This window comes from Balearica regulorum, chromosome 11, assembly GCF_011004875.1.
Source record: "Balearica regulorum gibbericeps isolate bBalReg1 chromosome 11, bBalReg1.pri, whole genome shotgun sequence".
Taxonomy (NCBI): domain Eukaryota; kingdom Metazoa; phylum Chordata; class Aves; order Gruiformes; family Gruidae; genus Balearica; species Balearica regulorum.
In genome coordinates, this window is record NC_046194.1 from 19914848 (window position 1) to 19936198 (window position 21351).

Genomic DNA, 21351 nt, shown 5'->3' on the forward strand with positions numbered 1-21351 from the left:
CACCGTAAGCCACATGCAAACAGGCCGTTAACCGTATACCCACAAGCTCCTCCACTCCTCCATACAACACTGACAATAAAAGTGGTTTTTTTCTGATAAAATGCTTTCTGTGCAGGAATGAAACAGATAGGGCATGGCAAATTTTACTACCTCAGATCCAGCTGTGTTACAAACCTGAGTGTGGTTTGGCAGTGCAATATTCTACTCTGATAAACTATTAAATGCCAAAGAAAGCTTCTTAAGTTAATCAGGACTTAATTTAAATAAACAAGCCACCAAAAGATTAACAAAAATCCTCAATGGAATCTGAATGCAAAAATAGGCTATTCACAAAGTCCTGGCCCAAGTTCATAAAAGTAACTGCGCTGGGATGAAACTGGCCCACTCACCCCCTTTTCCTCCTCTTATTGGCACCATGAAAAAGATGTTAATTTTCTGTAGCACCCACATTTCCAGCGCCATTGACGCAAACAGCAGTTTTGGCAACATCGTCACAACCGCATGTGCTAATACGGCACGTGAGGAGGAGGAGGAAGCGGAGGAGGCGGCAGGATGACTCCATTTTTGCGATGGAGAGAAGTCAGTTGAACCCTCCAGGGAGAGACCCCGACCTGCCTGAGCTGAAGCTCGCAGCGTTACCAACGGCGTTGGCAGGCACAGCAGAAATTCCCGCCCCCGGGAGCACACTGCGGGATAAGGATGCGCTCGAGGTGAGAGCAGCAGTCCTGTGGGTAACTTCACTGCAACAAGCCATCGCTCCGATGAGCAGGGCTCCTTGTAGTAGGTAAGTTATATGTATGCATAAATATTCCCACGTTCAGCACCTAAACACGTAAAGATAATAATTTTAAAAAGTCTCATCTTAGGCCCAATATTGCTATTTTATCCCACAAATGGGCAGCCTTGGTGAACAACGCATGCCAGGCTGGAGCCCATACAAAGTCTCTTTGGGCTAACATGCTCTCTATATATGTCAGGTCCTTCGTTAGACAGCCATTATTTAATTCTGCTGCTCTACAGGTTCTCTCTTAGTGCTTTCAGTACTATGACTGGTACATTTCCAAGTATTATCTTTTTCCAATTGCAAACCCATCGTCTTTATTTTTTTTTCCCATGAAAGCTTCTGATTATGTCCTAAATGTCTTCATTTCATGAAAAACTCTTGTTATTTTCAGTGTACATTTTTCCATTCATTTATTTACAACCATCTTTTCTAAGTTGAAAATTTAGGCTGAGCTTGAGTTAAATAAAATCAACATGTTAAAGAAGAATAATAAAAATATTCACAGAGCCAAAATCTAGGGCAGGATAGCTTCAAAAAATATTTCTCCATGACATTTCACTTGCCCTTGGGCAGAAACAGTTCATTTCGACATGGCAAAATTTAACACCTCTTTCGCTTGCTTTTTCATTACTCAATCCATGCTAAAAATAGGTACAAGGAGACCAGTTGATGACTAAAGAAAAACAATCTATTTAATCACAATATGTACATCCAAAATAGAAATTACAAAGCTGCATTTCAAAATGCATTCACAACGCCACTCTGCCACAGTCAATGTGCCAGATGCAAAGCTCTTGCAAGCTGCTGGCAAAAAGAAAATTGCAGCCACGGACAACTTGCCGACAGGCATCAGGAGAAAGGAGAACTGGAAGGGCAGCAGGGTATGCAGAGGCAGGAGACCGCCCCAGGCAACAGCAGCTCTGCAGCTACCCTTTGCATTCATTCACTCCCTACTTACCTCTCCCACCGGCTCCCCACATCTCCTGCGTTCCAGTGTGGTTTCTGACCTTTCTTTCCTGACCCGTCGTGCCAGGCTAACACGAGACTGTTTCCTACATCAGTATTTCATATTGAAATATTTTGCACACAAAGCATTTCAAAAGGTGCAATTAGGCCCATCAGCAATGTAACCATATTTTACACTTGGGCAAGCACTTTAGTTTATATTGCACTGAAACTGTCCTTTCATAGAGAAACTTGTGTGAGGTCACTGAGGAAGCCTGTGGGAACGCTAGGAAAACAGCCCCTGGGTGCAAAATCCCACTAGCTGCAGGACCATCACTTCTCTCTTTCATATTAAACCAGAAAGAAATTAATATATTGAATTCCTCATTGTAATCCTCCTCGGGTTGCTTCATTTTCTGCTTCAAATAGTCCTCTCCTTTCTTTAGATTCACCTTGGATCTCAATTTTCCTGACGTTACAGACGTGTTTTCACCAGCGACAAATGCAAAGCTCCCATTCTCAGACTGTGCTGCTGGTGACTTGGAGCAATTCTACATCAAGTACAAAGTGTACCACTTGCAGGGGAATATGAATAATACCATGCTGCTGCTTTAGTACAACTACATCTCTGCACAGAAAAAAAAAAAAAAAGGCACAAGAAACAGTAAAAAAATAAAAATATCTATATTGCCTTTTCCTTCTGCCAATGTTCCCAGAGCTTAATGGAATTCAAAGATACTGAATACAAATGATTAAATAAAAAGGCAAATTAAGTTTCTTCTTGGTCAAAATCAAGTATAGCATCAGTTTGGCATCTTCCATGTCCTCTGTCAGGGAATTGGTACTTAACATTTAACATCTCCAAAGTGCTGTCCATCAATTGCCTCATTAACCTGGCACTTGCCAGTGCCACGGATGGTTTCTATCACCTCGGTGCAGGAAGTTTCCTAATCCTAATGAACTCATTCAGCCTTTTTATGGCACGAATGGTAGGTTATTTCAGTTTTTTCCTCCCTGCCAGTGAGCGCAGTGGCAGCAATCCCTCAATCCATTCATTAGCAGCCGACATCATCTCCTGCCAGAAGGCCACCTCCTCTTGCGTGGAGTCCATCCAGTCCACAGAGATGCCATAGCTCAAGCCTGAAAAGAACAAGAAAACCACAACATTGGGAGCTACACAAAGAGTTTCTATTCCATGAAAAAATACCCAATGGGACGTAACTGTTGCAGGCAGTGTCTTAATATAAAAGGTGCTGACTTCCCCTCAGCAAGCTGCACCCTAAGCACCTCCTGTTCTTCTGCTAATGACCCACATTTTACACTAGAGTTCAGAATGAAGTCAATGTAAAAGCCACAAAAACCATAAATGTAACCTGACAGAGAAAATAAGCAGCCCTTTCTGCCTCTTTTGGAATAGTAAAGAAGGTCTAAAAGACTTGAATTTCCCCTTGTGGGGGTGTGGTGTTTGTTAAAATTCTCTTGCTCTACACTTCATTTGTACAGGAATCAAACATATGATAGCGGAAAAGTGTGTACATTAATTCCAAGTCGATTATTCAACCAAATTTTCACATGCCAGCTACTTGTCAATGAGATAAAGTCTAAATTTGGATCACAGCTTATCTTGGGATTGATATTTTTTGTATCTTGCTTATGAGCTTATTCTTGCTGCCCCTTTCCACTGGATAGTTCACAACCCTCCTGGTGACGTGTTAGAGACTGAAAACAGAAAACACACAAGCAAATCCAATAAACATCGGTGCACCTGCAAGACAGACCTTCCAGCTACTATGAGCCTCTTCCCGATACCCTCAAGGAACAGTTATCCTTTATTGCAACATTCTGGAATCTTCTGTTTGCCTTTCATCTCTCAGAGCGCCCTCTTGCTTAACAATAAATAGTTTAGAAAACCTTAGATATCCCACTTACAAAAATGCAAAGATGAACACGCTACCTGTTAAAGCCTAGGTATGGGATACACTGAAAGCTAGGATAGGATGTTTAGAGAGGGATGAACCTCCATGATGGACACCTGGACAACAGAAGATGGTCCCATCCGCTCTTTACAACTGTGGCTTAAAAATATTGGAATTTTCCTAACTTCAAGGATGAGTAACCCCAATGAAGTAAAACACTTCCAGCTAAGCGCACGTCTAAGCCCTTCTCTGAAGTGGAACCTCATGCCATCAACTCCCGGAGACAATGACTATCTCCCAGTGGAGCAAATGGCACCTCTCCTGAGGTCTTTCAGCACTATGATGTCATCTAAATAAAAATGGAACAAAACCAAAACCCCAACAATAACACCTTAGTCTACACCCAGACAACTTGTGATTTATTTCCAGCTGATGTACTCTAAGTACTGATTACCTACCAGAGCAACTAGTGTAGCTCGCCCTGTTTTTCAAATATTAGTTATTCCTTTTCAAGGGAGGAGGTGATGTGGACAGGGTCACCAGGTGGTGCTGTCCCACATGACATTCATGTTCATCTCTGAGCACTCTTCCCTGGGAGGAGCAGCAATATAACGTTGATTTGTAATGCAGCCCGATTTCCTGTAACTGCAGGAAAACCCTCTGATGGACCCAAAAAGATTCTTGAGGTTTGCCAGACCTCAGAGCTGATGTTGGCTGAAAATGTGGGAATAGAGGGTTGCTATCATGGTTCCAGGGCCTCCTCCATCCAAGACACAGTGCAAGTACCAAGACTCTCACCGGTTACTGAGACTCCCCATCCCTGGTTTCTCCCCACCAGGAAAACGCTCTGCAACTTTCCATTATATCTTGTTGTTCAGCAATACGGTAACCGTATTTGTTTAATGTAAAGGAAATCACCCACCTGTCCCGAGGCCCAATCTGATTCCTCCAAGGAAATGGTTGGTAAGTTTTTCATGATCCCATACAGTCAGTTCAACACAAGCATCCTTTAGATCCTCTGTATGAAAGCCATCATAGACAATAGTGTGATTGAAAACAGGGTTTGTGTCTCTTTTTATGACTCGGGTCTTTTGGTAACTCTTCTTACTGGTGTCTGGAAGCACATAGCTATGAGAGGAGAAAAAATACATCATGTAGTATTGAGTATCACCTGAGATTTGGAATGTTCCTACAAAGTTCCTTGGTCTAAACAAGAAGAAAGGAGGAATTGGGTTTCAACATAAGAAATCTCTTTAGATTTAATAGGAAATGTTCAAAATTCCTGGATGAAACTTTTTTTTTTTCCTAAGAAAATCCATTTTAAAAGCAGACTTTTCAGAAAGGAGAGTACTTGCTAAAAATTTCCTGCTTTTGGCATTTTTTTATTGCAAACTGACATTTTACATTAAAAAATGGATATTACTTTCCCATATTTCTATTTTCATAACTTTGCATCCCTTAGATGCCTAAGAGAGCATCTCAAAATGCTCAGGCTTCTTGAGCAGCAAACCTTTCTGCAGGAGAACTCTGTAAGGATTTAAAATATATACAAAAAACATGGTGAGCACTTCAAAGCGCTGAAAAAATCTTAAAATCCCCTTAAAATTTTTTTAATTTTCTGGAATATCTGCCGCACCTTCTCCCATATAACAGGAAGAACTGATGTTGCAGGCTGCAGAAAACATGCACACACAAAATTCTGGAGAAGACCAAAGCAGGATCCAACCATCCGTATGTCAGTTCTGGCAAGTCCCTAACAAATTCCCAAACTTTGCATGCGAGCCCGTACCAAGGCAAAATTCACAACTTCATGTGAACACACTGGGGCGATGTGCAGGGCCCATGTATTCTTCTCACTCAGATGTTATTGAGGCAAATCACTGAGTGAGTCACAGACAGTGATTGACCAAGAGCTTTATCACAGCGAGGATTTTCCTAATTTGTCCACAAGTGAGTAACAAGGGCAATTCTCTCCTGCAGAGCCCAATGCAACACAAAGGCTTTACAGGACAGCTAGGTGAACCTGAGAAGAGAAGAAAACATACCCCTTTGTGGAGGCAGAGACCCAGGATCAAAGCCACTACTGTACTCATGCACTTACCATTTCACAAAGGAGTCAACTCCAGAAGGACGCAACTGCAGCAGGTCCTTGACGTCTTTGACCCAAATGTGAACTTCACCAGAGGGAGGATTCCTGGGACCTGTCATTTAGAAGAAGAGAAAAGCTGTCACGCCAGTCCTTACGATAGCTAGCAAAATGACAGGCTTCCTCTCCAGGGACCTGGGGGAGCAGCAACATGACTTCTCTGTGTACTCACTCCCTCGTGAACTCTGCACCCCTCTGCCTGGGTGCCACAGCACTACTACCAGCCCTGTCATGCTTGCAGCTGCAAAGGACTCCTGGCACAATGTGCTTGTGCTGCTTTGAAACAGGAAAGGAGAAGGAACTGCTGGGCAAACCCAACCTTGTGCCTGTCCCACAGTAAGAGGGGCTGTGTGTTGCTGCTACCACATCACAGCACCCTACGGTGCTCACAGCGCTCCTAACAGCTGGTGAGTTTGAGGCTGTTGAGCCCTTCCTCTCTCCCCAACACTTTCCCAATAAATCCAGATGTGAAAATCAGATGTAGACTGCAGACAGTGCTATTAAGCACTGCTGGTTGTGCCTTTGTGCTGATCTCTAAGATCTTGCTCTAATGAGATTAGTCTTTAACCAGCCCTTAAACAGATGAGGCATTTCAAGTTGCATGTCTACATACAGGCAATACAGCTTAATGCATGAAACACATTTTACCTAGGCTTCCTGGGGGGACATACTTAATAGACAGGTTCATCACTCCTCGATGATCCACACCATTAACAGCAGAAAGGCTCTGAAACAGAAAGAGTTATGATTGACTAAATGAAGCATTGTATAAACATAGCAAGGCAAACAGCTTTTGAGTTCAATGGAGGGGCACAAATGGACAAACTGATTTTGCATGGCTGGGGCAGCCTGTTCGCAGGGCAGCTCCTTTCTTTGTGCCTTGTTCTCGAACTCAGTCCCTCAGAACCAAAAGCCTGAGGATTCAGAACAAGGCCACCCTTCCGGACTTGTCCAGCTGGACATAATTAAGCATCTTAGTTCTGAAAGACAAATGTCCTTTACTTTCTGAAAAAAGACCTCAAATCAGACCTCTGAACCCAGAAGCATTCAGGAAGCTGTACGGGCTTTACAAAAAGTGGCACCTGAATATTTATCTCTGAAGGTACGTTCAACTGCATCACCCAGTACTCTGCTGTCTGTTTTTAAGGGATGGTCTTTACGTGAGGAGAGAGAGAGGCAAAGTCACGTCAAAGTTTCTGTTGATTAGTGTCAGATCACATTTATGAAGGTGTCCCTACAGATCAGTCGCCGAGTAAGACGTGAGAAGGCCTGTGTTCAGAGCACTGAATACTGCACTAACGTGTCCAGGGCTTGTGGGTGTTTTACTAGCTTCCCTAGGTACCATTCAGGTTGTCCTGCTCCACCACACCACTCACACACCTCAGAGGAGTCAGGAAGGACTTCTACCATCCCTAAAGGCTCTAAAGGGTTGGGCTAGGAAGCGGGATTGCAGCTGAGATGCACTTACTCGGGGCTTCAGCGGGTACCAGTTGAGTTTCCTGTTGCTCCAGTCCCAGCTGGCCAAGTCTACTTCAATCTCTCCCAAGAAACTGTTACGTCCCAGTGGATCATTGTGCCAAACAGAGAGATTTAATTTTTGGATCAGCAATACCATTTTCTCTATTTTATACTAGAGGAAGAAAGAGAAGTCAGGTTGTTCAAAATTTTCTTCTGTTTCTTTCACAACTGGAAATAAACTACTCAAAAGCTTGAATAAGCTCTGGCTGAGACGATCAGACCCACTCCACACATGCACTACCAGACCGGCCCCACTCTGAACATCTCTTTTTTTGTCCTGCAGCAATACTACTACCCTGACAAAGCTTTTCTGCCGAGCACAGGCGAATCTAGCGCTCCGTTTGTCACAGGGCAAAACCAATATTCTTTCAAGAATTATTAACACAGGCCCAGGCATTGTTAAATAAACCTCTAGGCTTTGATGAGTAAGATCACATAACGAAAACCTTTCTTACTAGTCCCACGCCTCGTGACTGTGTGCCAGGGAAGGGAAGAAGAACACCCCTTGCTCTGGCTGAAGACGGCACAGGCTGCAGGTCCTTATCTCATCCAAAGATCAGTACATGGTTTGACAGAGAACCACTTGGGTGCCACAAAGATGGGTGCAGAGAAACCTTTACAAACCCAAGGGAAGAGCAGTGCAGCGTTGGTGGGAGGCAGGCAAAGACGCCTGGCCAAGAAGGCAGGATCCTTCCAGATCTGACCTGGTACGAGTGCCTGCTGCAACACAGGTTTGCAGAGCATGTATTTGTTCTTACCCGTAACACCTCGTTGTAAATGGGATTCACTGTCCTCTTCTTCACTGAAGTTTTCCTCTTACCCATTCTAGCTTTGTCTGGGAGCAGGTAAGTTTTGACATACCTATACAAGAAAACAAACTCCAGCTGGATATTGTTCTGTATTCCTAAGCTCTAACAAGAGGGTAACACTTGTGAACGGTGACATAGAAACAACAGACCTAGAGTTGACTCTTTGAAGGCAAAACTAATTAAGAGATCTGCCAAGATTTTAACTTGGCTTGCACGTGAAGTTATAAATCTCACTGGAGATGGGTGGGTGCCACCAACATTCAGAACAGGCAGCTGTCTAGGCAATATGGGAAGCCAGCAAGGCCATACATCCATTTTCTGAAATGCCCGTAACTATAGCATCTCTGTGCATTCAAAATCAGGGTGAAACTAGAGAGGAGGAAAGAGGTGGAATGTCTTTAAGTCTCTCTCTCAGGGTTCAAATCCAAGCTGCTTTTCATCACCTTTCAAACCTGAGATCACTAACCTCTGTACAACTACCACTGTGCCTCTGGCAGCACTTCTTTACAGACTTTTCATATAGATACGTGTCTGCATCACCGGAATTATTACCAAAGTGTATTCACCATGGGGAGGCAGAGGTTCACATGGATGCAGAGAGAACGTATTCCAGTGATAACAGGAACTGTCTTCATAGTGATCAAAGCTTTCTCAATCTGTTCAAATTTAAGTCTGTGGCAACATATTTACTGATGCCAATGGCTCCAGAACCATCAGCTAGGAAAGTCCCAGCAGTAGGCATGCACCAGAAGTCAGAAGGAAAAAAGGAAGAAACCATGACATTTTAAAAAAGAAAACAAGGAAAAAAACCCTCCAGAACACAAAATTCAGCAATGTAAAAGTCACAAGGCACCAAAGTGTCACTCACGGGTCAGATCTGCCTTTCTTCTCATCCACGACAGCCAAGTCCTTGCACTGGGACACATGAACCTGGAACTCCCGGTTCTTCTCGTCATAGTCTAGAGCAAACTCCACGGTACCTTGGGCATCCACGCTCCCAAAATCACCACTGTAGACACTGAGCACACTGCCACTCACCTGCCAGGTGGAAGAGCAAGGTCAGTGCCAATGAAACAGGCACCCTCCTGACTTGGTTTCTGGACAAAGACGATTGTCTGAAAAGTGCATTCCCAGAGAAATAATCTGCAATTTCTGTCCTTATGTAGCATTGTGTCCTTGACACAGAAATAGTACACATCTGCAGCTGAGCTCAAACAAGGGCTGGGGAACCTGAATGAGGGTCTCACAAGGATGTGCTACCCTAGACCAGGACTTAGAAGCACTATTCTCCTGAATGCTCAGTAAATGCAGAAAATTCTTCACCCCTACATCCCAAAACTTTAGGAAATGCAGCCAAATATTACTGGGGGGGGGGCACACAAGTCTCTTCCCTTCCCTTATGCTTACAGTGCAAACATCTGCTATCCTGACCAGTCTCATGACTAAGAAATATATTGAGAGAACTTCAACCATCTGTATACAAACTTATTATTTCTGGTAGATATAGTTACACAATCGTCAATCAATTTTTAAAATAGGCTAGTAAGAACCATATCAGACTAGAAATATGGGAAAAACTATTACTATCTTGTTGCTTGCTCACAATGTGCATGGAGCTGTACAAAACAGAAACAGATATAACCCCTTTCCTAAAGAGCTACTGTCCCACCAGAGACAGCCTGTGTGCATCTACTTGCTACAAAGGCACAGCAAAATGATGTTTCTACAGGTATAAATCGGGAGCTAGGCACCCAAGAGTCACTTTCCCAGAACAAACTGCATTTGCCCATAGTCCTTGGGGTTCTTTTTTCAAGGCTTTGTCTTTCACTTGTAGAAAGTGATGAAGCAGAAGCAAAACACAGCTCCAGAAAGATGAGCAAATTTTCTATTGCACCAATCACTCATGATTCCTGATGGGATAACATAAAAGCTAATGCCGTTGACAAAGCAAATAATTAACCCTCTTGGCACTTTTCTGTGGTACAGTCATGAACATTTATCATAAAACTTCCCTAGTAATTAACTCAATTCTTCTCTGTCTTCCCCTACTTCCTTTGGTTCTGAATGTCATTCTATTATAACCTCCACGAACCTGCTGAACATCTCCTCTCAGTCTTTGGAGCTGCATTTACCATCCCATCAGGATACTCACCCCAGCAGAGAATCCTGAGTGAGATTTTCAAGAACACCTGTGTGACTTGGAGACAAAAGGCTCATTTATGGCTCCCAGGCTCTCCAGACTAGGAGAAAGACTCATGTGCCCCAAAGTTCAATGTTTTTTTTAACCTATTTATCTACATTCATGACCTGTCCCTACCAGCTTTGCTTCACATATATTCTTTACATCTCACATATATACCTTGGAGATACCTATAACAGTAATGCAGCAAATTCAAGCACTTTTAAGCAGGCCCCCCCCCAAAAACATTATCTCTAAGGAATCTTTTAAAAATACTCCACTAAACACACTCAGCTCTTTTCAGCTTTCCTTATAAGTTGAAGCTCTAAATCATGCTTTTGCTGTCCAACTCTGATTTCCCTCGAATTTGCCGATAAAGTGAAGGATGAGCTTGCAGAGGGCACCTGTCTGCAGTCCCAGGTCTCTTGGAGCTGGACCACAAACATGTCACTTAATAGCTCTGTGCCTCATTTCCCCACCTAGAAAAAGCTCCCCCCACCTCTCCTGCACGCTGCCAGGCTTCAGAGCATCCGCACTTCAGAGTGGGGGCTATCGCTTACTGTGAATTTGTCTAACAACGACCCAGTGGGTCTCTAATTTGAAATTGTACCTGGAGACACTCCTTTAACGCAAGTAAGTAATTAACCATCACCATTCTTTTAATAATGTACCACGCAGAAACCAACAGGATACTCCGGAGGCCACATCACCAGTATCAGCCTAAATGCAGTGTCACTGCATCCGAGTGAGAAACTCTAGCAAGATGTACGCGTTAAATACCTACCGAGGAGACAGATGCCATGTCGGACGAGTGGCTGCCAATGCTAGGCGTCTTTTTGTGCTTGTTAAACTGGAAGCTGATTTCCGAAGCTGTGTCTGATTCAGTCTGCTCAGAAAATAACAAGCATCTTTAAGCTCTGCTGTATGAGCACTTTGCAACACTACAGGGAAAAACCAATAGCTCAGCAGAGTCCCATTAAGCGGCGATCAGGTTAGGAGAGCGGAGGAGAGTGCCGGGAGTCTCCCCAGAGGCATTCCCTCCGACCGGCAGTGAACGTCATCATTAACTGCCTCCAAACAGAGCTGCATGCAACCGCCTGGGTTCTTGGGAAGGGCACAGAATAGTGTGGTTTGAGACAGGGGGAAGCACTAAAACTCCTCCAGGATAGAAGGGTTGGTCTAGGTTATAGGGGGCTTTTTTCTTAAGGCTTTTCTCACTTATTTATGACATAACTAAGGCATGCTCTAAAGCAAGTACCGTCAGTGTGCAGGAGGAACATTCTCATGAAACCGACTGCCATTCAGGGGATGCTGTGAACCTTATTCCAGCCATTTCTGGCACCTAGCCTACCTCAGACAACAGGAGAGGAGAGGATCTGCTCAGCTCTTTGACTCTTTCAGGCTCAAGAAACTGATGGGGTATCAAATGAGGTTTATTGTATGCTGTAGGTACAAACAAAAAAAGGCATCAAGATATCTTGTCAGAGTCAGGAAAATACAAGAAAGCCACATTCTTGCTTAAGGGCACAAGGAAGGAGGACAAGCTTGTGGGAGGCACTGGAGTACCACCCACTTGCCCCCACCTCTGTCATCTGTCATTGAAGCTGGCCCTCCCCAGGTCAAAAACTGCTAGCTAACATCTTAAAGCTGTTTTCAGTGTGTTTTCGTTCAATGTGTGGGAGTGTACAAACTCCCTCTAGTGGCTAATTTAATTCACTCATTAGCCTAACGATGTGTATTTTGTTCGCACCACTTTCTCTGTGTAGATTTAATTTAGACTAAAACCATACAGATCTGCCTCCTTGTCAAAAAAACCAAACACGCTCACATTTTCATCTCATAGTATATTGCTCTGTGCAGAAGAGCTGTAAAATATTTATACCTACAATTTCACCATTGCATATACCTCTCAAATACTCTGCTAGACAAAGAGGTGGACAATAGCCTGATACCTAAAAGAAAAAAGTCAGGAAGCTTCATATCAATTTAGAAAGATGGTTAATGGACTGCTTAAATGTCTAAATAAAACCTATTTGTTCTATCTTTATCTTTTCTCAACAACCTCCTTGAAGATGACTATCTTCATCCCAGAAGAACTTGTTTTTAGAAGATATATGTGCATAAATATGCACATGCATATACACACTTGTTTAGCAAGTTAGCCATGATGATACATTCTTCAGTGCTCAAAATGCCCAAGAGCTTCTTTGGTATTTTCCTTTTATGTGATTTACCTTTTATATGATTTACCATTCATTTGATATTTACTATTTTTATTTCCAAACATGAGCCAAGCATAAAGTCTAGCCCTCTCCACAGACTACGACTACTTGTTATATGCAAACAAGTAAGTGTAACTGTAGAGGAGGGTTTCTGAGCATGGAGTTTGTGGCTCTACGTAAGCTTTAATGAAGGGAGGCTAAAGTCTTGGCCATCTGCGTGAAGACCACGTCACTGAACAGCAATGCGCGTGGGACCTGAAGATTGGAGCCACCGTGCTGTGTGAGATATGTTGCTGCACCATACGACAGCGCATGCACTTGGCACCAGGCTGCCGGACGGGGTGGGCACAGTCGCGGGGCGATGCAGCGCGTCCCACCCGCAGGCTGCCTTCTCCCTCTCCCAACCAGGGGGTGGGCTTACTTAAACAACCTCTCAGCGGCTTTCCCCTTCCTCAGGCATCGCCTTCCCAGCCTTCTCACCTCAGTCCTGGCAGCCTTGGCCTTAATGCTTTGCGTTTACACAAGCTCTTAGCTGCCAGTGTTCATCTTTTGGCAACTTTCATTGACTTTCTTGGCTGCAGAGGCTGCTGCTGCCTTCCTTCGGGCCCCCTTCCTTGGCTGCTGCTTTCTTGGGCTTCTTGGTGGCACAGACAAGCTTCTTCAGGTTTGCTGCTGCTTTCTTGGTTGCCTTCTCCTTAGCTTCTCATCCATAAAGGATGGCCCGCCTGGTAGCTGGGGAGATCAGCCCAGCAAACGGGGTCTGCTCTGGGTGAGACGAGAGGCCCAGGCTGGGCAGTGCAAGCCCAGTGAGGGTGTGACAGGAGTCTGCAGCACGACTCGCAGGCTGCACACAAGCTCTGGCATCTCTGATTACACCGCGCAGGCTGCCGTGCAGCTCCCACAGTACTCCATGGGGGAAGAGGAGGGATGGGCACAAGCTTCTTGCCAACCCTTTGAAGCTCTTGTGTTTTTTGCTGAAGACACTGAGTAACATACCATCAATCTAGCTGCAATTTCCTGGCTCTGAATTAAATTTTAGGCACTGTAAACTCTCTAATTTGATGATGAAACAATATGTCATTTTCCTTGCCCGGTACATGAACAGAAAAGCACCAGGGATGCAGAGCTCAGGCATAATATAATATATTACCTTCAGGGAACGTAAACCAAAAAGGAGAAAGAAAGATGTTACTCACTCTCTGTGGTTGTGTAAATGTTCACCATGCTCTTTGCAAGATTAATGCTATTTGCCCGGGCCAATGCCTGAGCGGCGGGAGAATGATCCCCATCTTCCTCTGGAATACATGAAAAGCCAAATCAGCACGGTAAATAAATAAACACAAATGGGCAGTGTGTCAACAAGCACACGTGTGCGTGCGTGCCTCTCCTGGCTTGTTCCCTCTCCTTAGAGCACACTGCAGTTACATTACACAGGGCTGCTTTTAAATCATCAATGCACTTTAATGTCTCTCCCTGAGAAAAATTCTTCACACTGTGATGGGAAATGTAAACACTGGATTAACCCAGTCCCTAAAACAGACCAGCACTTGCAAAGAGCTTCCAGTGCAAAACAGATATCTGCTAATATCATCCTGAAATGAATGTAATAATAAGGCAAAAAACCTGAGAAAAATAAGAATGATCTGGTATATAAAGGAAATGTTTGTGTTTATCTGAAGTGCAACTCAGGATTTTCATAGAAATGTTACACAAGGTAGGGAATAAGCCAAGAAATTACACAGTTAAAAATCAAAATCAGATGAGTCTATGGAAATCCTCTCAAACAGTTCTTACCCAGGTACATGAGGACAGGAAATTTGGAAAAAGGAGATAAGGCGTGCTCTCTTCCTAAGTCTTTGCTCGACAGAGAGGAGAGCTGTGGGCAGAGCTCATGTGTAAAATGAATTGCAATTAACAATAACTTCTGCTCATAGTAACAGCCACTACAAAAGCCCATCAAACTGGAGGAAGAGGCCGATAAAGTGGTGATACTATTGACACCATCATGGTTGAGAACATGGTTATCGGAACCCAGAAAGATCAGACTCCTTGTTCAGTCCACTTTGGTTGCAGTTTAATATCCCAATTCACTTGTGGATTCCCAAAAGACCCAAAATGTCATTTAAACACTGACAGCCAGCTGCTAAATCAAGGTAGCCTAACAGCCCATGTATTGATTAAACATTTTGCTTCACGTTTTATTTCTGCTATTTGTGTCAGACTTATCTCTACCACCACAAAGAATTCCTCCAGCCCCACATCTGAAGAAAATACAGTCTTCCCAGTGAGTGAAATAAGTTCCCGTGACCTGTTGTAGGTAGCGCTAACGAAATGGGAGGGTTGTCCCGAGCTGAGGTGCTTGCAGGTAAGGCATGAGGGCTGGCAGCGGGGAGGAAGGCAAGGGAACAGGGCACTGCCCCCTTTTACATTCGCGTGACGCTACACAAGATTTGCTTCCAGAGCTGTTTGCTAAACACGTTCCACGCATGCTAACTCTGCACAAATTGCAATATAGGATAAATGGACAAATGAAAAAAAATGTGCAAAATGCAGAAGGGCTAGGGAAGAAAACAGGCTTAGGGATGACTCCCTGTTGGGATTTCACAGGGTGCAGTTACAGCCCTTAGTACCTGAGTAAACAGCTGAGTCTGTTCCCTGAATGGCCTCTCTCTCTCCGGCTGGTTCACCGGGTGTTGGCTTGTCTGAAGACTCACACATTTTTTCCTCAGGTAGCTCTCCATTTATTTCCATGTTGTCATGAGTGCCCAAATCAGATCGTTCCTTTTTCTCATCATCAGTTTCACCATCTGTAAGCACAGGCTCAATCAGTATCTGCACCTTGCTCGCCAGGGAATTCGCTGCGTGCTTGCGCTCTGCTGCCACGATAAACTCATCTGTAGGCGTCTCTGGCTCAAACGTGCTGCCAGACACTTCTTTGGTAGGCGACTCGATTTTGATGGAAGGCGCTCGCACAGGCAATCTGGATTTCTTGGAGCAGCACTGTGCCGCCTTCTCTTCCTCTGGCACTGGCAGCTTCCCATTGCTTTCACTCAGCGAGTTATTTCTTGTAACCAGGCCGCCTTTGCTCTTGGCGTACGTGGATCTAGGAATGACGGAAACCGAGCCCTTCCTTGCAGGAGCTACATAGCTCGGTTCTTCCTCGCTAGAAGACAAGGTTATTGTCCTTTTGTAGGGGGTTCTTGTTTTGGTGAAGACACCAGGTTTTTCTTCGCTGTTCTGGCCTTGCCCAGACTGCACAGAGAGTGAGCGGCACAGCTTGAACTGCCTACCGTCCGCCTCCACCCAGCTCGGGTCCCCCGACATGTTCCCCACTGTCACAGAGTCTGCTCCCTTCTCCCAGAAGTTCTTCAAGTTCTTGAAGTGTTCACGATCGAGGCCGATATCCTCCTCTTTGTTACTCATCGATGAGATTGTATAGTTCACGCCTTGCTTCACAGCCTGGCTGCTTTCCCCCTCTGCGGTCAGTGGTTTGGGGCTTGCCAGCAGCTTTCTGTTTGTGAGGCTGTTCTCTGCTGGCCCCACGTGACTGACAAACTGCTCGGACCTGGGGAAAGTTCTGCTTGGTTTCCTCTTAACTGGTATCTTGCTGGGAGCGTAAGTTTCTTCGGGTGGAGTTTTTGCCCCCGCCGTGGCGCCAGTGGCCCCATCAACAGCTTCTCCTCCAGCTGCACTGCTGGGCTGAGGCACAGCATCCTCCGAAAGCTTGGTGGGCAATGGAGATGCTCCATGACCTACAACGACAACAAATGCTCACAGTCTGTCCCACCACGTCACATCGTATTTCCCTGGAAGGCCCAAGCTGCAGCTTCTCAAAGGGAAGCCAGAGGGAGTTTCCAGAACCTACCAATACGTTCCTAATTCTTCCCCATTTTGAGACTCCAGGAAGCCTCCTTCCATCTGAAGAAAGCCCTGAAAACCCCAGCCCTTTTCCCTGCAACAGGACGCGGAAAAAATCCACTGAGGTCTAAATTGTTGCTGTGAGTTGGGGATTTGTTTGCAGCTTTGCTTTTAGTTTGACAGCTTTCCTACTGGCTATTTGCTATGTACCAAAAATATACTATACATTCAAGGCAAGAAAAAGAAGGTAACTTGAATCTGTGGATTAAGGAGTTGTGAGCCAAGCACTCGGTTTAAAACGTACTGAGAGCCAGGAGAAGTTTTAGTCATTGGATTATTTTTTTCTTGGTCCCTGCTGCCTTGGGCATAATTCACAGAAATGTTGGCAGTCCGTTCTTACATGCCAAGGTAAGAAATACGCTTTGTTATTCATTTGTACACACACACACACACACACACACACAAAAAAGCATCTTGTCTCTTGGTGTTTGATGTTGAATAACAGAAACACCAATGGCTCACTGAACAAAAACTTACCTTTTCTAGACAAATGCAAGCTGTTTGTTGCAGCCACAAATGGACTTGTTCCAGTGTCACTTTCTGAGGAAGAGACATCACGTATACTGGATCTCTGAATGGAAAACAAACCCTATCAGTGTATATAAACTGGCAAGACTGGAAAAATGTATTTTATTTGAGCACAGACACCAGGGCTAGCAGTCTGCGGAGCCCCTGCCAGTAGGTACAGACTGTGTGAAGGTCCAAGGAGTAACGAAACAAAGCACAGAGGCTGTGCCTATACTACCTTGTGCGATGCAGATAGCGGGACAAGAAGTCTCGGCTTCGGTTTTGGCAAGATCTTACGGTCCTCTGCAGTATCAAGAGCTGGTGTGCTGGATCTGTGGGAGAGGGGAAACGTCTGAGCAAGGAGACCAGTGGTAGTGATGTGTCTGGTGGGGCGATCAGGCAATCTTCAACATCATCTCAGTTCTGCTCAGTGACTTTGCCACTTTTATCTACTGACCCAGCCCAATAAAAGGCTGCCCAGAGCTGGTGCCTTCGTTTATTTTCTCTGTTAATGCTTGGAAGGACTGGGGAACTTGTTAAACGGCCTGAACTTGGAGTAAGGATGAGTCTCCCACTGCAGTTGGTACAGAACTTGCTCAATAAAAACAATGATGTCAACTTCTGGGTTTATCTAGACTTTCCCCTTCTGGGAGAAAACCATAGGGAAAAACACAGGAAGCCGCAGTGCTGAAGAGCCCAAAAGCCATGCAGGAGGGAGATGCCTTTCCATGCTATGGCCCAGGAAGAAAAAGGCCACATCTCCCAGTTCAGGCCAAAGGCATAACCAGATTGAGGGGGAACTTAGAAATTACACAAATGATTATGACAATAATAGTTAGGGCGAAACTATAGTACAGGATATAAATCTTCATACTTGGAATATAAGTTAATTACTAACTGCCTGGTAAATAAGTAGAAGAAACAAATTACTTGACAGTTTCTACCATCTTTGGGAGTGTCTAGTGGTGGCTGCTCTCCAGATGGATAACAGCACTCAAGCTGGTGAGATTTCAGATAGGAATGCTTTGCGCTTAGGCCTGAACGAGAAAAAGAAAGCAAACTTTTCAGGATTTAATCAATCCCCCATAAAAAACATTAGGACCATTGCTGTGCTGGTAAAACAGGAGCATCTCAGGCTTGTTGACTCTGGAACCTTCATTAAGCAATACCCAATGATCAGCTGCAGAAGGTCTGGAAGTGTTGTCAAGGCCCATATTTAATATTTAACTGGAGCAATCGCCACCTGTGAAGAACGATTCCTCATTCTGCTGACAAAAAAGTGCATATGAGATGGGAGCAACAATAAATGCATATGTGAATATTTTAATGGCTACTCCATAGTCCATGAATATTGAGTGAGGCCACCGATTTGCTCATTGAAGTGCTTTTAGTGGGTGTTTTTGCTCAGTCAGCACAACGTGAAATCCTACCAAGCCTTGATGGAGAGTGCTGAGCACTGGACACAGAGGTTGGCACCAGCAGGAAATGAGCAGTTTCCTCAAACAGTTCATTTTGTTAGTGTTGCTCCATGGCAAAAATTAAACAAATAAAACCATAATTACTTTGAAAACTAACCAGAATATCCTGACATTAGAGACAGCTTCCATTTTACTGACCCCTTATCAAATCATGCAGGAAAAGACCTTTCTGGGATAAGCACATTAGCACTTAGTTATTAGGGGAGGATTGATATTCTGACAATTCCTGGAAAAAGAATTTAAAAAATATCCTATATAACCTATTACTTATACAGTCTCGGAAACTCAGTTAAAGACCAGGATTTAATGAGTAGCATTCAATTTTCATTAGAAGTAAGAGCAGCCGCCAAAGCACTGCACGAGCAGCGGCGGTTACCTCTCCTTTCCTGCGCCAGCAGCGTGCTCGGGGAAGGGAGAACTCGGGGCAGCTTTGCTTTCCAGACCCGTCCAGATGTGCTCGTTGGCCTCATCTGTAATACAACAGAGACAATTGAGAAATGACATTTATGTAAACTTGTAACAGTCGGTGTGTTTTATTTGTGGAAAGCAAAGGCTTGTTAAATGATTCCCACCAGCACAAACCCTGGGGATTTAACAGGAGATGGCTGACGGGGGGCTCTGCCTGCTCTCCCGATGGGGGAAGCCCCGGGGCAGCATCGCCTGCGCTCCCTACGTGGCAAAGGCACCTCCAGACCCACAGGTACGAGAGGCCAAAGGGAGCTGCCCAAGGCCTGACTCGCGCCAGGACCTGTCGCATCGTTGGAAACCTTCGCAGGACGCTGCGGTGGCTGTCAATAAGTTAATCCGTTCCAGGATTTAAATTCAGCCATTTCCTGTTTTGACTCAAAGTCATCCGATCTTGGCAAACAAAGCAGGCCAATACAGTTAAGGAGGAGATCCCTGCTATTTTCACTGGCACAAGGCTCAGCTATGTCTTCTAAGCTCTCAAAGACCCTAAAGAAAAAACAATAGAAGACGGTAACCTTTAGAGCAGCCTGCCAGGGTATAAAGTTGCATTAGACATTTTGCTGGCAAACAGGCTTTCTTTGCTACTGCAAAACCAAAAGGATTAAACTCTCAAACAGCAATGAAAAACTAGTCTGGTCAACAAGATCTTCACATATTTATTCACATGCAGCTAGGTCTATTTCAAAGAGTAAATCTATCTGTTACAAAAACTGCCAAATCTCTTTAGGATATATTTCATTACACAACACAACAAAATCAGAGGCTCAAAGGATTCATACGTGACATTAAATAATATAGCCTTGCTTGTTATCTGGTTAGAAAACTGCACTAAGCCCAAGAGCAGACCAGTTCTATGGATGGGCTGTGATACCAACGTCACGCCGGTGCTGCCCGTGTGGTGACATCCAACATCAGCACAGTCAGCCTGCAGGTAGCAGGGATATCCCAAGATGGAGCTTGGTTCCCTCTTGCCTGTGCATCCCCATGGAGGAAAACACTGCAGTCCCAACTCTTCCTCCTCACCCAGCACAGGGGACCACGGCAGGCGTTGCTCAGGGCCATCTGTGTTAGGACCACGTGTCTGCTGGACACGACGGCAGCTGGGTGGCCCCGTGGTTTCCGCAGCAGTGGGAAGCTGGGGAGTCGCTCCTGCTGGAGGACAGGAGTCTGGGTGTGTAAGAACGAGACAGCTTTAGAGAGCACGTTTCTGAGAGAAAGACTGTGTTTTGTCTATGGAAATGTTGATGTGTAAAAAGCATCACTGAACATCATTTTGGAAGAGATAAGCTGTGGCATCGCTGGTGGCATGCGCAGGCCACGTCACGTGCAGGCATGTGAAGGCACACTGAGGGTGTTTATTTATATAGTGAGCCTCATCTTCCTCTTCTGCCCCAGACCCAAGGGAGGGAGATGCCAGCAGATTGCTGCTCTGGAAGTAGAGGAACCAAACGCAGAGCTCCCACGTTTTCCCTCTGCCTGTCATGGTTGGAAAGACCTTGACAAACAACGACTGCATTCATTTCCCACCTCACTTCCACTTCCAAAGGCACTGCATCATATTTGCTTTCCACTGACACTTCCCCCTCAGACAGAGCTCCCTCCTCCTGGCTGGCAGAGGCAGCGGGAGGTGTTTGCTTCCTCCATCCAAATCACTGCCCTTCAAAACGTCTCAGCCACTGACACAGCTATACCTGGCTTCTATAACCACAAACAGGTTATTTGTACATTATAATCCATCAAGACAAGCAAAATGCCCTTGCTAACTTTAGGATGAGACAGAATAAGAAGCAAATTCCAACAGAAATTAGCAGTGGCCTGACCAGTTTAACTTGTCCATACATATATTTACATATATATGTATACAGCCACTCCTGCTCTAACACTTTAGCTGCTTTACTCATTTCCTACCATTCTAAAACAAAGACACTCAAGGCTTGGGGAAAGCACGGCTAACCGTGCCATCAGGGCTGCCTTGCCTCGGCAGGTGGATAAAATGGTCTCTCTCCTAGATGGTTTTTAGCTCTTGTCCATCACACACAAGCTCAAGAAGTTACCACCAAATTCATCCATTTGTGCTGCTCTGAAGGCTGTAGTTTAAATATAGGGTATCTATTTTATAGATTTATATTACTGCCAATTACTAGTGTTTTCTATTATAATCAATACCAACTGTGAAGACTCTTAGGGATCCACGCAACCCTCCCTTCTGAAGGTTGAAGCCCTCCTCCAGAACAGGTCACTGGGCATTTTCCTCTGCAGGCACGAATTTCCACCCCTCCTCAGCCTGTTTACCATGCAAAGGGAATGCCAGCAATTATCTCAGCGGGGCTTTTCCATGGAGGAATTTTCTCATTTCACTCCCTAACACAGTCATCAAAGACTTAAATCAGGATTAGCAGCCCTGGAGTCATGAACATGTTACATTGATTTGGCTAAATGAACACACACCCCTTCATCACCT

At 44.8% G+C, this 21351-nt stretch overlaps 1 protein-coding gene across 3 annotated transcripts in view; it reads right to left on the bottom strand.

The window, feature by feature from the left end:
* Window positions 1–1450: 1450 nt before the first annotated feature.
* Window positions 1451–21351, bottom strand: part of LOC104644183 (synaptotagmin-like protein 2) — a 38433-nt gene continuing 18532 nt past the window's right edge. For all 3 annotated transcript variants that reach the window (XM_075763596.1, XM_075763594.1, XM_075763595.1), the window contains 14 exons: window positions 18799–18892; window positions 17183–17276; window positions 16915–17008; window positions 15150–16271; window positions 13716–13814; window positions 11649–11740; window positions 11082–11183; window positions 8987–9156; window positions 8068–8170; window positions 7260–7421; window positions 6440–6518; window positions 5747–5846; window positions 4568–4773; window positions 1451–2869 (listed from right to left, as the gene is read on the bottom strand). In XM_075763596.1, coding sequence (XP_075619711.1) covers window positions 2724–2869; window positions 4568–4773; window positions 5747–5846; window positions 6440–6518; window positions 7260–7421; window positions 8068–8170; window positions 8987–9156; window positions 11082–11183; window positions 11649–11740; window positions 13716–13814; window positions 15150–16271; window positions 16915–17008; window positions 17183–17276; window positions 18799–18892 — 2663 coding nt within the window. In that variant the 3' untranslated portion in view covers window positions 1451–2723. The remainder of the gene's footprint in view (window positions 2870–4567; window positions 4774–5746; window positions 5847–6439; window positions 6519–7259; window positions 7422–8067; window positions 8171–8986; window positions 9157–11081; window positions 11184–11648; window positions 11741–13715; window positions 13815–15149; window positions 16272–16914; window positions 17009–17182; window positions 17277–18798; window positions 18893–21351) is intronic.